The sequence below is a fragment of the Suricata suricatta genome, chromosome 16, assembly GCF_006229205.1.
Source record: "Suricata suricatta isolate VVHF042 chromosome 16, meerkat_22Aug2017_6uvM2_HiC, whole genome shotgun sequence".
Taxonomy (NCBI): Eukaryota; Metazoa; Chordata; class Mammalia; order Carnivora; family Herpestidae; genus Suricata; species Suricata suricatta.
The window spans coordinates 1,000,382-1,011,901 of record NC_043715.1 but is presented as its reverse complement, the minus strand read 5'-3'; the positions used below and the strand labels follow the sequence as shown (position 1 = coordinate 1,011,901).

Here is an 11,520-nt window from a genome sequence, read left to right as displayed (position 1 = left end):
GCAAGCCCAGGCGGCCCCGGTGGGGGCCGCACCTCGCCCCGCGGCGCCCGGGAGCACCGGGCCGGCCGGCGGTGAACACCCCAGGAAGGCGCTCCGTCTGCCCGCTGGCCCCTGTGATCCTGGCCGCCAGTGCGGACGGCCCCCAGCGCTGACCTAGCTTTGCGCAGTCGGCTTCCCTGTCGCTTCGGCGCACCGGCCCGGTTTCTCCCCTCCACATCCACACGCAGCAGGTGGTGGCGTGTCACGCCAGCCTTGGAGAGATTGAGAGGTGGCGTTTGTGCGCTTGCCTGAGCGGGCTTTAACAGACTAGAGACCCCCCCCCCCCCCGGCCCTTGTCGTTTTTCATAGTGGTAGTTAGGGGGAGACACGAGCCTTGGCCTCTGTGCGCACAGCTGCCTCCAGGAGCTCCTCACACGCTGGGTTGGGGTTAGAAACGGGCCGCCGCGTCATCAAAGTCTGCCTGGAGGGAGGTCTGCAACTGTGTTCCTGCCTCCTTCTCCCCCATGCCCCCCAAGCCGGGAGCTGAAGTGTGTCAAGTGCAAGGAGGGCCAGCCCGTTGTGGTGATCCGAGCAGGAGATGCCTTCTGCAGGTGAGGCGCGGAGGTGGGCGGGCGCGGGCTGACTGGGCGGCCGGAGCGCCTCCTTCTCTGTGGCTTGATCTCTTTGAAAAGCATGTAGTCACTTTATTCCTACTTCTAACGCTGCCCCCAGTGACTGGTGAGTGAGTGTGTGGGCGGGGGGGGGGGAGATTGGTTTTCCGCTGGGCATCCCATAATCCCGCTATCCAGCTCTGAAACATCTGATGGCTCTTATGGGGAGTTGGCAGTGAGGATGAGGTGAGCTACAGGCAGGACGAGCATTTGGGGGCAGATTAGAGCATCCTGGGCTCCGGGGCAGGTGCTCTGAGTGAGGCTGATTTTGCTCGAGTGGGACGGAGGGAGGGTCACAGCTCAAGCGCGGGGGGGCGGGGGGCGGGCTTCGGGCTTTGGATAGGAGCAGAGGAGGCTCATTCCCAGAGGAGCTTGTTCCAAGCATGTTCCGTTCCCTCCGAAGCCGTCTTGGGGCCCCTGTCGCGTCAGCCGTGAGTCGGAGGTCTTCCCGCACCTGTGCACCTCGCGGGCGCCATAGCCGCAGGAGCGCAGGGCCCGTCTCCCAGTTTATCTGTCCGTTGCTGCCGACGCTACGGGCTTTGGGTGCGAGGCGAACGTTTGTTGAATGAGTGACCAGCTCATGTTTTTAAATTAGTCTCCAAGAGTCTTGGACTCTACTTTCTAGAATGTTCCAAAAGGGAAACTGAAGGGATTGAGTCTTTTCCCCCTAAAACTTTCTCCTTCCCAGCCATCTTTCGGGAGCCCAGTGGACTTGGTGTGTGCAGTAGAATATACGTTTTAAGCAAAGAAGGCATTGCTTTAGTCACTTAGAGCATCAAAAAGTGATGATTGTTACAGGATGTCCGGGGGGCCCAGTCGGTTCGGATCCAACTTCAGCTCAGGTCATGATCTCACGGTTCATGAGTTCGAGCTGCTGCGGATCCTCTGCACCCCCCCCCGCCCCGTTCATTCCGTGTCTCTCTCTCTCTCACTCACAAACAAATCTTTAAGAAAAAAATGGAAAAAGTGTTCCAAACAAGAGGCTGCAGCAGCTCCTTCCGGGCTCAGAGCTCCCCCTGCCTGCGGGCGATGACAGGGTTCTCTGTGCTCCGTGAAGGAGGACGCAAGCTTCTGTTTGTTTCAGGAGCCTTCCCACGCCCGACTTTCCGGGGAGTCCCTGCCCGTGGCTGGTCACCTCGGGTCCCAGCGTTTTAGTAAGCACCGAGTGGAGTTACCACAAAGGACCCATGGTCGGCGGCCGGGGTGGGGGTTGCTCGGTGAAGCTGTGGACACTGTTGCATCTTAATGGGAGAAAGCCAGTAGATTAGGGGTTCAGCCCCAGGTGTGGGGCAGTTCTAATGGAGCCGCATTGCTCCCTGTTTTCAAGGTGCTGTCATTGACGCTGACATTCTGCCAGGGAGCTTTCAAATGCAGGTGCCTGGGCCTCACTCTGGCACATTCTGTATTTGGCCTGCGAGTGATTCCAGCCTGGAGCCAAGGCTGAGAACACGCGGCCTAGTGAGCCCCAGAACCTGCTGGGAGGTTCAAGAACACAGATTCCCCAGGCCTGCGGCCTCTGGAAGTTCTGATTCTGTGGGTTTGAGGAAGAAGCCAGGACTCTGCATTTGCACGAGCTTCCCAGGCATTTTTGGTCCGGGTGGGATCAGCTCATTAGGCCAGTGTGGAGCTTTGGGACCCCCCGCTCCCCGCCTCTGCCCTGCAGTCTGCTCAGTGCTTCCCCTTCACCCTAACTACTTCACCCTAAGTACTTCTCCCCACGGGGTCGTGGAAGGGGCCTTCAGCTCTGCTTGGGTGGGGGGTCGGGCTGGCCTTGCCCTGCACTTTCCTGTGTCTGTCCTGCCAGCTGGGCCCTCCTGCGTGTCTGGGGCTGCAGGTAAGGGTTAGCGATTGCTGGGGACCAAGGTAGGCCTCCCTGTGCACTGTGGGAATCATCCTGGCGCAGACACAGCTGGTGAGACCCCTTAACCTTGGCTTCCCTTGCCAGTTTCTGGGCAGAGCCTTGGTCAAGAGGCTGTTTTTTAAAGCAAGAAGTTGGTGAAAGAAGGGCACACCCAGGCAGAGTCTCGGGCTGCGTCCTCGAGGGGGGTGGGGCCGGGGCAGCACCATCACTGCCCCCACTGCTGCTTGGCTGTTTGCAGGGACTGCTTCAGGGCGTTTTACGTCCACAAGTTCAGAGCCGTGCTGGGGAAGAATCGGCTGATCTTTCCAGGAGAGAAGGTAGTGTGTGGGGTGACGCAGTTGGGAGCCCCAGTCCCCCCCCCTCGCCCCCGGGCCCCTGGCGCTCAGTCCCTGCGTCCCTTCCCACTGTTGTGCAGGGGTGGTGGTGGAGAGGGCGGGCAGGCTTCTGTTGGAGCCGCGGTGCCCTCCAGCGACGGTCCTTCTCCCCTAGGTGCTCCTGGCATGGTCTGGGGGGCCTTCATCCAGCTCCATGGTCTGGCAGGTCCTTGAGGTACGTCCCACAGCATCTTCCAGGGGCCTTGCTGCCGCCCCGCTGAGCTCCAGGGTTGGGGGGGCCCGCCCCAAGGGGCTCTTGCCTGGAGCTAGCAGGAGCTGACTGCTGCCAGCCGGGACTCCCGGAGGGTTCTTGGACACGTGTGTACCAGACGTGCCTGTGCGGGGGCTGCGTCTGGAGGGACCCGGCTGTGCTTTGCTGTTTAGCGCTTGCTGACCGCGCAGAGCGGCACTCTGGGACAGGGTCGCAGCACGTGGGGCATGGCTTGAGGTGTTCTGAGTTTGTGGGCCTCCCCTGGTCCTGGGAGGAAGACGAGGCTGTGAGGTACAAGCAGGTGCCTTGGGGACCCAAGGGGTCCAGCCTGGCTGGGGCCGGGCTGCCTCCTTGAGAAGTTGAAGGAGACAGCCGAGTGAGCGGTGGGGTTACGCGGTGACTAAGTCAGGGGGAGCGCGGGTGGAGGTGGCTGCTCCAGGGGGGAGAGCTGTGCTCCAGGCAGTGGGCATCTTGCTCAGAGTGCTGGCTGCCCTGGAGGCCTTGACCCGGGGCCGGGACACGCACAGAGCCTCCGCGTTCCCATTGGAGGGCACAGATTAGAGGGGCTATGGCCGTAGAGCGGTCTGTCCTGGGGCCCCCGGCGTGGTGTGTCTGTGCTTGGCGCTCCGCTCTCACTTCATGGCCCCCTAAACCTGGGCTTGTGTCTGGCGCCCCCCCCATCCCCTCGGACTGGAAGAGCCTCGATTTCCCCCTGCTGCGCTCTCCAGCTCGCAGTGGTCAGAGGCACTCGGGCAGGCCGCTTCTAAGGATGGAGCCGGGAGGGGCTGGTCGTACTGGGGCTGTGAGATACCCAGGCAGGCCACCTTGACCTGGTCAGGCTGCGTGGCCTCCCCGTGGAGCCTGCCAGCACATTGAGTGGCCTGTCCGCCCCAGGTGGGGGTCCGCACCCCTTCCCCAGGGGCCTCTGTTCAGCTCGAGAATGGACTATGCCAGGAAACCACCCTGGGGCCTTGGATGGGGAGCTGAGGTCCAGTGCCTTTTCTCTCCAGGGCCTGAGTCGAGATTCTGCCAAAAGACTGCGTTTTGTGCCGGGGGTGGTCTACGTGGACGGTGCGTGTGGCCATCCTTGCCCCTCCCCTGCTGCTTAGGATGAGCCCCACTCAGCTGGTGCTGTGACGTTAGCGAGGCCCTGCTGGGGGCCATGTTTGGAGACAGCACGTGTGTCCAGCCAGAAAGGCACGGTGGCTGTCTCGTCCCAGGCCTGGCCTTTATCAGCTCTATGAGCGTCAGGCTGGAGGAGCCCTGAGTTCGCCGGGCCAGTTTGCTTCCCCGGGGCCCAGCCGCTCACCTGCTTCCCGCCTTGCTCCCTTGTGATAGGCCCCCAGGTGGGTCTCTGGCCCTGCTGTCCGTCATGCCTCCCTCCCCACACCCCCCTGTGCCATGACGGAGAACCGCCTCCCTGCTCTGAAAGTGCTCCCCCGGGGAGAACGGGTTAGCGCCCTAGCCCGTCTGGGCTCTTCTGTGGCCATGACCCTGTTCTGCCTGTTGCTTCAGAGGGGGCGGCTTGCGGGCGGAGCCCCGCCGACAGAGCGCACACCGTGGCGGAGATGAGGCTGCTCCTGCAGGCCGTGGGCTTCCCGTGGCACGTTGTCACCTTGGAGGAGGTGGGAGGCCTCTGGGGTGGGTGGGGCTGGGCTGGCTGGCAGCGGGGGGGGGGGGGGGGGGGGGGGGGGGGGGGGGGGGGGGGGGGGGGGGGGGGGGGGGGGGGGGGGGGGGGGGGGGGGGGGGTGGCTGACGCTGTCCCCCTCCCCCCCACCCCAAAGGTGTTCAGTCTGCCTCCGTCGGTGCTACGCTGCTTTCCCCAGGAGCCGGTGGGCGCCGTGGGGACCTACAAGGTGGCTGTGGACAGTTACCTCCAGCAGCAGCATGCACTGGGGCCCGAGAGGGCGGGGGGCAGCCCCATCCCCGCCCAGGAGGGAGAGCGGGCAGGCCAGCCCTGCTCCCATGACCCTCGGGGCCTGGCAGGGCCACAGCCAGCTGCCCAGACCGAGGCTCTGTCCCAACTGTTTGGCTCCGTAAAGACGCTGACGGCCAAAGAAGAGCTGCTGCACACCCTGCGGTGAGGCACCCCCCCCCCCCCGCCGTGGTCCTAGGCCCTGCTTCACCTGGACCCTGAGACCCTGTGCCCTCCAGGACCCACCTGATCCTGCACGTGGCCCGGACCCACGGCTACTCCAAGGTGATGACAGGTGACAGCTGTACCCGCTTGGCCATCAAGCTCATGACCAGCCTGGCCCTCGGGAGAGGGGCCTTTCTCGCCTGGGACACGGTACGTGGCTGCCCTGCTGGTCTGTGCTCACTTGGAAGTAGTGTCATGAGTCAGCCCTGGGGTCTCCCTCGTGGGGCAGGGAAGGAGGGACCGCGAGCCCGTCCGGTGGGGGTGGTGAGGAATGTGCCCCCCCCCCCAGGGCTTCTCAGATGAGCGGCACGGTGACGTGGTGGTGGTGCGGCCCATGCGCGACCACACGCTGAAGGAAGTCGCTTTCTACAACCGCCTGTTTGCCGTCCCCTCCGTCCTCGCCCCAGCCATGGACACCAGGGTGAGCTGTGGGGCCGGGCAGGTGGCCCGCTCCAGCATGGGGTCAGGGGCTCCCCCTCAGCGGCCTGCGCTGTGTCCACACCGGCTGTCCGACCTCAGTGTTAACAGCAGTGTGCCCAGCATTCTGGGAGCAGGTGCGGGCTGGTGTCCAAGGAAGAGGGGCTTGGGGGGGGTAGCGGGTCCCCAGGTGGGGGTGGGGGGCGGGGGGCAGGGGGAATCTTGTCCAAGGACTCCGTCCACGTAATTTGTAAGAGCCATGGCATTCAGCAGCCGGGACACTTTGGAAGTGGGTGCTCCGGCTCACTCCCGCCCCTACGCGGCACAGCCGTGGCCCCTCGGCCAGGGCTGGGGCACCCCTCCTGCAGCCCTCCGGCTCCCTCTCCCCAGGCCCCCGAAAAGGCCAGCATCCACCGGCTCATGGAGGGCTTCCTGCTGCGGCTGCAGGTCCAGTTCCCGTCCACGGTCAGCACCGTGTACAGGTGTGTGGGTGTGTGTGGGTGGGTGGGGGAGGTGCGGGGGTGTGCGTGTGCGCCCGTGTGCCCGTGCTGGGGCAGGGGTGTGAGTGCACCCCGGCCTGACGGTGCCCTGTGCGCCGGGTCCAACACCCTCAGGACGAGCGAGAAGCTGGTGAAGGCCCCCCGTGATGGCCGTGCCACCGGCCCCCGCTGCCTGCTCTGCCTCTGTGCGCTGGACATCGACGCTTCAGGTCCGAGGAGGGGGCGGGGTGCTGGCAAGCGGGAGACGGGGTCCAGCCCCCAGAGGATCCTCAACTCCTCTCTGCCCGCAGATAGTGCCACGGCTTTCGGGGCGCAGACCTTGGACTTCTCCCAGACACAGCCCCCCACCCCTCGGGCTGAGGCTGGGTCTCCCACAGAGGTGGGCAGTGCCCAGGACTGCTGCCAGGGGGCTGGGCCCTGCAGGAGGTAAGGCCCTCCCCGCACCGCCATCCGTCAGGGCAGGGGTGGCACCGCGGGGCCCCAGGCCAGGTGTTGAGGCTCAGCTCTGCTCCCGCAGGGACGACCCCCGAGCCCGGGTCATGGAGCAGCTGTGCTACAGCTGCCGCGCGAACATGAAGGACGTGGTGAGTGGTCCCCGCCCTCGGGTGGTGATGGGGGGCCACCCCAGGGCGCCCTGCCTCGCTGCCGCTCACCCTGGCGGCATTCTCTTGCAGCCCTCCTTTGACCTCCTGCCACCTTACATCTTGGCCGAGGCCCAGCTCCGCAGCCAAAGGTACTGGCTGGCCACACAGTGGGGGGCACTCCCGGGTTGCGGGGCGTCCTTCTGGGCCGCTGCACCTGGGGACAAGTTCCCAGCATGTGGCTTCCCTCAGGGCCTCACAAGACATCCAGGAGTGTCTGGTCGAGGACAGCGCTGAGGACTCGCTCACCGCTGAGACCTGAGCTCGGGACCGCCTGGAGCAGGACGGGAGGATGGGCCGGCGGCATGGGGTCATATAAATAAAAATACTTTTAATTAGAAAACCCTACAGTACTCGTGGGGAAGGGAAGGCCAGCTGCTGGGGCTCAGGGTCCTGCGCCGGCGGAGGCGGGGCCCCAGCTTCCCTCCAGCAGCAGCATCGGGCCTGCTGGCCTGGGCCGGGGCGGCGGAGCCCAGCGGCCCGCCAGGCGGCTCCTTCACGCCGGGTGCAGGAGCCCGGCTCCTACTCCTTCTCGCGGGTCCACTTGATCATGGTCTCGGGTGAGCGGTACAGGAAGATGAGCTTGGCGTACAGCTCCTCCTCCAGCTCCAGCTCGCGCGTCTCCCGCACCAGGAAGATGTCCTGGCAGAGCTTGAGGATGCGGTCCACACAGGGCAGCTCCTCGAACATGATGGAGTGGGAGATCTCGCTGAAGAAGCCGCGCACGAACTTGCCGATGACCAGCACGATGGACACGTAGAGCCCCATGATCCTGCCGGGCCAGCGCGGGTGAGTGCCCGGGGCGCCGCCTCCGCTCTGGCTGCCCGCCCGCCCTGGCGCCCAGCACACTCACTCACCCGTAGCCGGCCAGGAAGCCGAGGCTGGGCGGGCTGACCTTGTCGCTGAAGATGACCATGGGCAGCAGGTTGCACTGGGCCTGGCAGTCCTGCAGCTCGATGACCCACCACTCGAGGAAGCCGGCGGCCCCCGAGCCCCCGCGCTCCCTCCGCAGCTGGATGCGCACGTCGAGGTAGTCGGCGTCCTCGTCTGGGGCAGAGCCAGCGTGGGTCAGGACCCCACCCTCTCCCAGGGCAGCGGCCACCCCTCCACACGCGCACACACTCACTGGGCTGCAGCTGCTTCACGGGGTGCGCCTCGGGCCCGTTGGGGGCACGGATGTACTTGGGGAAGAGGTTGCGGATGACCCTGCAGGGAGAAGGCCGGGGAGTCAGGCCTGGCCCTGCCCCCGGGCCTCCCCACCCCCACTCCACTCACCCTGCCTGGTCCGAGGTGCCCTCCAGCAGGCCCTCCCCTCCCCCCCTCCCTCCCTCCCTCCCTCCCAGCCCCACTCACACTGCCTGAGTCGAGGTGCCCTCCAGCAGGCCCTTCCCTCCCTCCCCCCCTCCCCAGCCCCACTCACACTGACTGGTCCGAGGTGCCCTCCAGCAGGCTGGCCAGCTGCCGCCGCTCACTACTGTTGGCAGCCAGGTCCAGCGTGTGTTTCTCGTTGGAGTACTCCACGGTGCCGCCCTTGGCCAGGTCCCTGTGGGCCAGGGGGCAGCGTGAGCTGCTGTGGCCCACACCCCCACCCAGGTGGTGCCCGGGCCTGGCCCGCACCTCTGGAAGTTCCAGGTGAAGCGCAGGGTGATGGCGGCTGTGCCATTGTGCAGCTCCCTCTTCATCTGGGCCCGGCTGGGTGGGCTGATGCGCCACAGCGCCCCGGAGCTGCCCTCAATCTGCGCCGTGACGATGTCCTCGGGGCTGTACTGGCTGATGAACTGCATGGCCAGCTGGGCCCAGGGCGGCACTGGCGTGAGGAGCGACCCCCGACCCCCGGCCCCGCCCCCCAGCCTCGAAGCAGCAGTGCGGGGCCCACTCACCGGGTTCGGGTCAAACTGTCTGGACAGGTCCTCGTAGGCCTGCTGCGTGAAGGGGACGATGGACGGCTGCTGGGCACTCATGGTGAACAGGGGCTGCAGGGGGGGCGGTGACAGTGACGCTGCGGGGGGCCCTCGACCCCAGGCTGCCAGCGCCGCGCGGGGCTCCGGGGGGATGAGTGAGGGGGGGCCTGCTCTCCAGCCGGGACAGGCTGGCGGCTCACCTCGTAGCCACCCAGCTTGAGCGTGACCGTGACATCGATGGGCTGGTTGACCACACCGACCACGGAGCGCACCAGGGACATGAAGAGCAGCGGGAACCAGATGATGGCCACGAGGAAGAGGATGATGAGGCCGCCCATGCCGTACTTGACGATCTTCTTCTTCTTCTGCCCCTTGGGCTGGGGGTATTTCTGGGGGGAGGGGCGGGGCTCAGGGGCACAGCTCCGCCCTGCCCGCTGCCCCTGCCGCTCTGGGAGCCGTCCGCAGGCGGCCACGGCCTGGGAACGTCAGAGCTGCGGGCCCAGAAGCAGCCCCTCTCGCCGAGGGAGGCGAGGACAGGCTCGCCGACGGGCGAGCTGGGACACCAGAGAGCACGGCTCCCTGAGACCGCGCTCAGGACAACTCCCAGCGTCACAGCTTCGTGCCTGGGACCTGGTGAGATTCTCGGCTCTCACACAAGCACGGACAGGGACAGAAAGCCGTATGTTAAGAGGACGGCCTGAGAACCCAGGGAGACAGCCCCCAGCACGGAGACTTCGGGGCAGATCCTGCCTGAGCGGATCTAGCGTCCCGGATAGAATTTCCTGTAAGTCAACGATAAGATGACAAACACTCAGGGACCAAAGAGGCCAAGCATGCGGCCGGCAGGCGCACAAGAGCCTCAGCATTGTGAGCCACCAGGGAAACCAGGACCAAAGCCGCGCTAAGCCGCCACCTCCCGGTCACGAGAGCTGGTGAGCACAGGGAGGAGTCAGAGCCCCGCGGGGGGGGGGGGGGGGGGGGGGGGGGGGGGGGGGGGGGGGGGGGGGGGGGGGGGGGGGGGGCGGCCAAGGGCCGGGAGCGCATGTCCAAGGGGCCACACGCATCTGCATCTGCGGCAGCACTCACTGCGACGAAACAGGAGCCCAACCTCCATTGCAGTTTGGACCAGTGGGGTCACGAGGTGGCTCGGTCACACCGTGGAATGCTGCTCTAAACCCCCACCTTCTGACACAGGCTACGTGATGAGCTTTGAAACCCCGTGAAACAAAAACAGCCAGACCCAGGCTCCGGGCACCGTCCCGAACAGGCAAATCCCTGCAGGGCGGGCGGGCGGGGCTGCCAGTTCTTGCTGGAGCGCCGAGCAGGGTGCAGACCTGCTGGGCCGGGGGCACCTGCACCTGGATCGTGCACGTGGACAGTTCTGTGCCCATCACCCCCAGTAAAGCTAACAGGAACTCGGCTGACACCCCGTGTCCCACCCCTCATGCCCGCGACCAGAGAGGCTGGGCCACTTCTGGGCACTGCTTAGACCTACTCTGCCAGCAGCCTGTCCCCAATGGGGTCAAGTTCACTGTCCCAAGAACCACCTTCTGGCTTCGTGTGGTTGTGGGCCGGCAGCCATGGGATGAGCAGGGAGGCCACCCGCACCACCGAGTCCCTGTGTAGCCCATCTGCCTCTGGGGCGTGACCAGCCAGCCACCCTGAGCCCAGGCACCTTCTCGGTCTCCCGGCTGCACTTGATGATAAAGATGTTGGCGTAGATGTCCTCCACGCACATCCAGCTGGACAGGGACAGCGTGGTGTCCGTCCACACCCAGTCCATCACGGCCCGCAGCTCCACCAGGAACGGCACAAGCCGGAACCTGCCAGGGGCGGGCACCATCAGGACGGCCCCAGGGACCGGCCTGGCTCCCCGCGCCCGGCCCCGCCCACACTCACCCCTGGAAGAGGAAGAGGTTGAGGTGGTTGTACTTCTTGGTGAGGAAGTTGCCGAGGATGCGGGTGGGGTAGCCACAGCGGATCTGGTAGGCAGACAGCGCGAAGTAGACGCACTTCACGAAGTACCACAGCTGCGCCACCGCGTTCTGGCTGAACATCCTGCAGGGGCGGGAGGGCCGGTCAGGGCGGCGGGCCTGGGGCCGCAGCCCCGAGCCCCTCCCCCGTGCGCGGCCACGCACCCACCTCTCGGTGACCGCGGGCAGGACGAAGAACATCCACACGTGGATGGCCAGCACCAGCACCACCTGGAAGGCCAGCTTGCCCAGCACGGTCTTGCGGAGGTAGAGGGCACGGTCGACCACCATGGTGCTGAACTGGATGAGCAGCATGACCAGGAAGGCCTCGGGCACCTGGTCGTCCGAGAGCGAGGACGTGATGTCTGTGGCCGCCGAGTGTTTCTGCCGGGAGAGCGGAGGTCAGGGGGCGGCAGGGGGGGGTGGGAGGGGCGGGGGGGGCCGCTGGGCTCTGTGCTCACCCCAAAGGCCCAGAAGCCAAAGATGATGATGATGAAGTCAACTACGTCAGCCAGAAACATGAGGGCATAGACGTCGGTGGCCGCGCGGTACTGGGTGTGCAAGATGTCGTGGAAGAAGCGCTGCAGGGGCCGGTACGCACTCTGGGCCCTGCGGGCAGTGGTAGTGGGCTCAGCGTGCCGGCTGCCCCGTCCCCTCGCCTCCCCCTGCCCCTGCGGCCCCCACTCTGCAGCCCTGCCCCAGGCCCCCTCTCCCTGCCCCGGCACCCGCCCTCCCCCCCGCCCGGTGGCCGCAACACCCCCTCTCCCCGGCCCTGCCCCGGCACCCCCCCTCCCCCCACCCCACCGCCCGGTGGCCACGAGGTCACTCACAGGGCCAGGCAGCAGCTCTGCC

At 66.1% G+C, this 11,520-nt stretch overlaps 2 protein-coding genes across 3 annotated transcripts in view; one reads left to right on the top strand and one right to left on the bottom strand.

Moving 5' to 3' along the window:
- Positions 1-391: 391 nt before the first annotated feature.
- Positions 392-7,137, top strand: CTU2 (cytosolic thiouridylase subunit 2). 2 transcript variants are annotated; one of them, XM_029924529.1, is made up of 14 exons: positions 392-590; positions 2,750-2,828; positions 3,001-3,060; positions 4,107-4,167; positions 4,612-4,721; positions 4,881-5,176; positions 5,251-5,386; positions 5,526-5,657; positions 6,044-6,135; positions 6,268-6,362; positions 6,444-6,579; positions 6,671-6,737; positions 6,828-6,886; positions 6,987-7,137. In XM_029924529.1, exons 3-14 carry the CDS (start codon positions 3,040-3,042, stop codon positions 7,054-7,056), a joined length of 1,275 nt encoding a protein of 424 aa, XP_029780389.1. In that variant the 5' UTR covers positions 392-590; positions 2,750-2,828; positions 3,001-3,039; the 3' UTR covers positions 7,057-7,137. The 2 variants fall into 2 exon arrangements, with proteins under 2 accessions (XP_029780389.1, XP_029780388.1); XM_029924528.1 differs by lacking the exons at positions 392-590; positions 2,750-2,828; positions 3,001-3,060; positions 4,107-4,167 and adding an exon at positions 4,179-4,442.
- The window catches only part of PIEZO1 (piezo type mechanosensitive ion channel component 1), a 22,313-nt gene continuing 17,897 nt past the window's right edge, over positions 7,105-11,520 (bottom strand). Inside the window, exons 39-50 of the mRNA XM_029926091.1 lie at positions 11,499-11,519; positions 11,130-11,277; positions 10,838-11,052; positions 10,595-10,753; positions 10,371-10,518; positions 8,896-9,084; positions 8,675-8,767; positions 8,412-8,584; positions 8,215-8,337; positions 7,921-8,000; positions 7,652-7,841; positions 7,105-7,566 (exon numbers count right to left, since the gene is read on the bottom strand). Of these exons, the coding sequence (XP_029781951.1) occupies positions 7,317-7,566; positions 7,652-7,841; positions 7,921-8,000; positions 8,215-8,337; positions 8,412-8,584; positions 8,675-8,767; positions 8,896-9,084; positions 10,371-10,518; positions 10,595-10,753; positions 10,838-11,052; positions 11,130-11,277; positions 11,499-11,519 (1,789 nt within the window). The 3' untranslated portion in view covers positions 7,105-7,316. The remainder of the gene's footprint in view (positions 7,567-7,651; positions 7,842-7,920; positions 8,001-8,214; positions 8,338-8,411; positions 8,585-8,674; positions 8,768-8,895; positions 9,085-10,370; positions 10,519-10,594; positions 10,754-10,837; positions 11,053-11,129; positions 11,278-11,498; position 11,520) is intronic.

Bases quoted from the DNA above. Each gene is read 5' to 3' on its own strand.
- CTU2 (XM_029924529.1), top strand. From the start codon at position 3,040: ATGGTCTGGCAGGTCCTTGAG. The intron at 4,168-4,611 runs GTGCGTGTGGCC...CTGTTGCTTCAG, and splicing joins GGGGGTGGTCTACGTGGACG to AGGGGGCGGCTTGCGGGCGG. The intron at 6,580-6,670 runs GTAAGGCCCTCC...CTGCTCCCGCAG, and splicing joins GGGGCTGGGCCCTGCAGGAG to GGACGACCCCCGAGCCCGGG.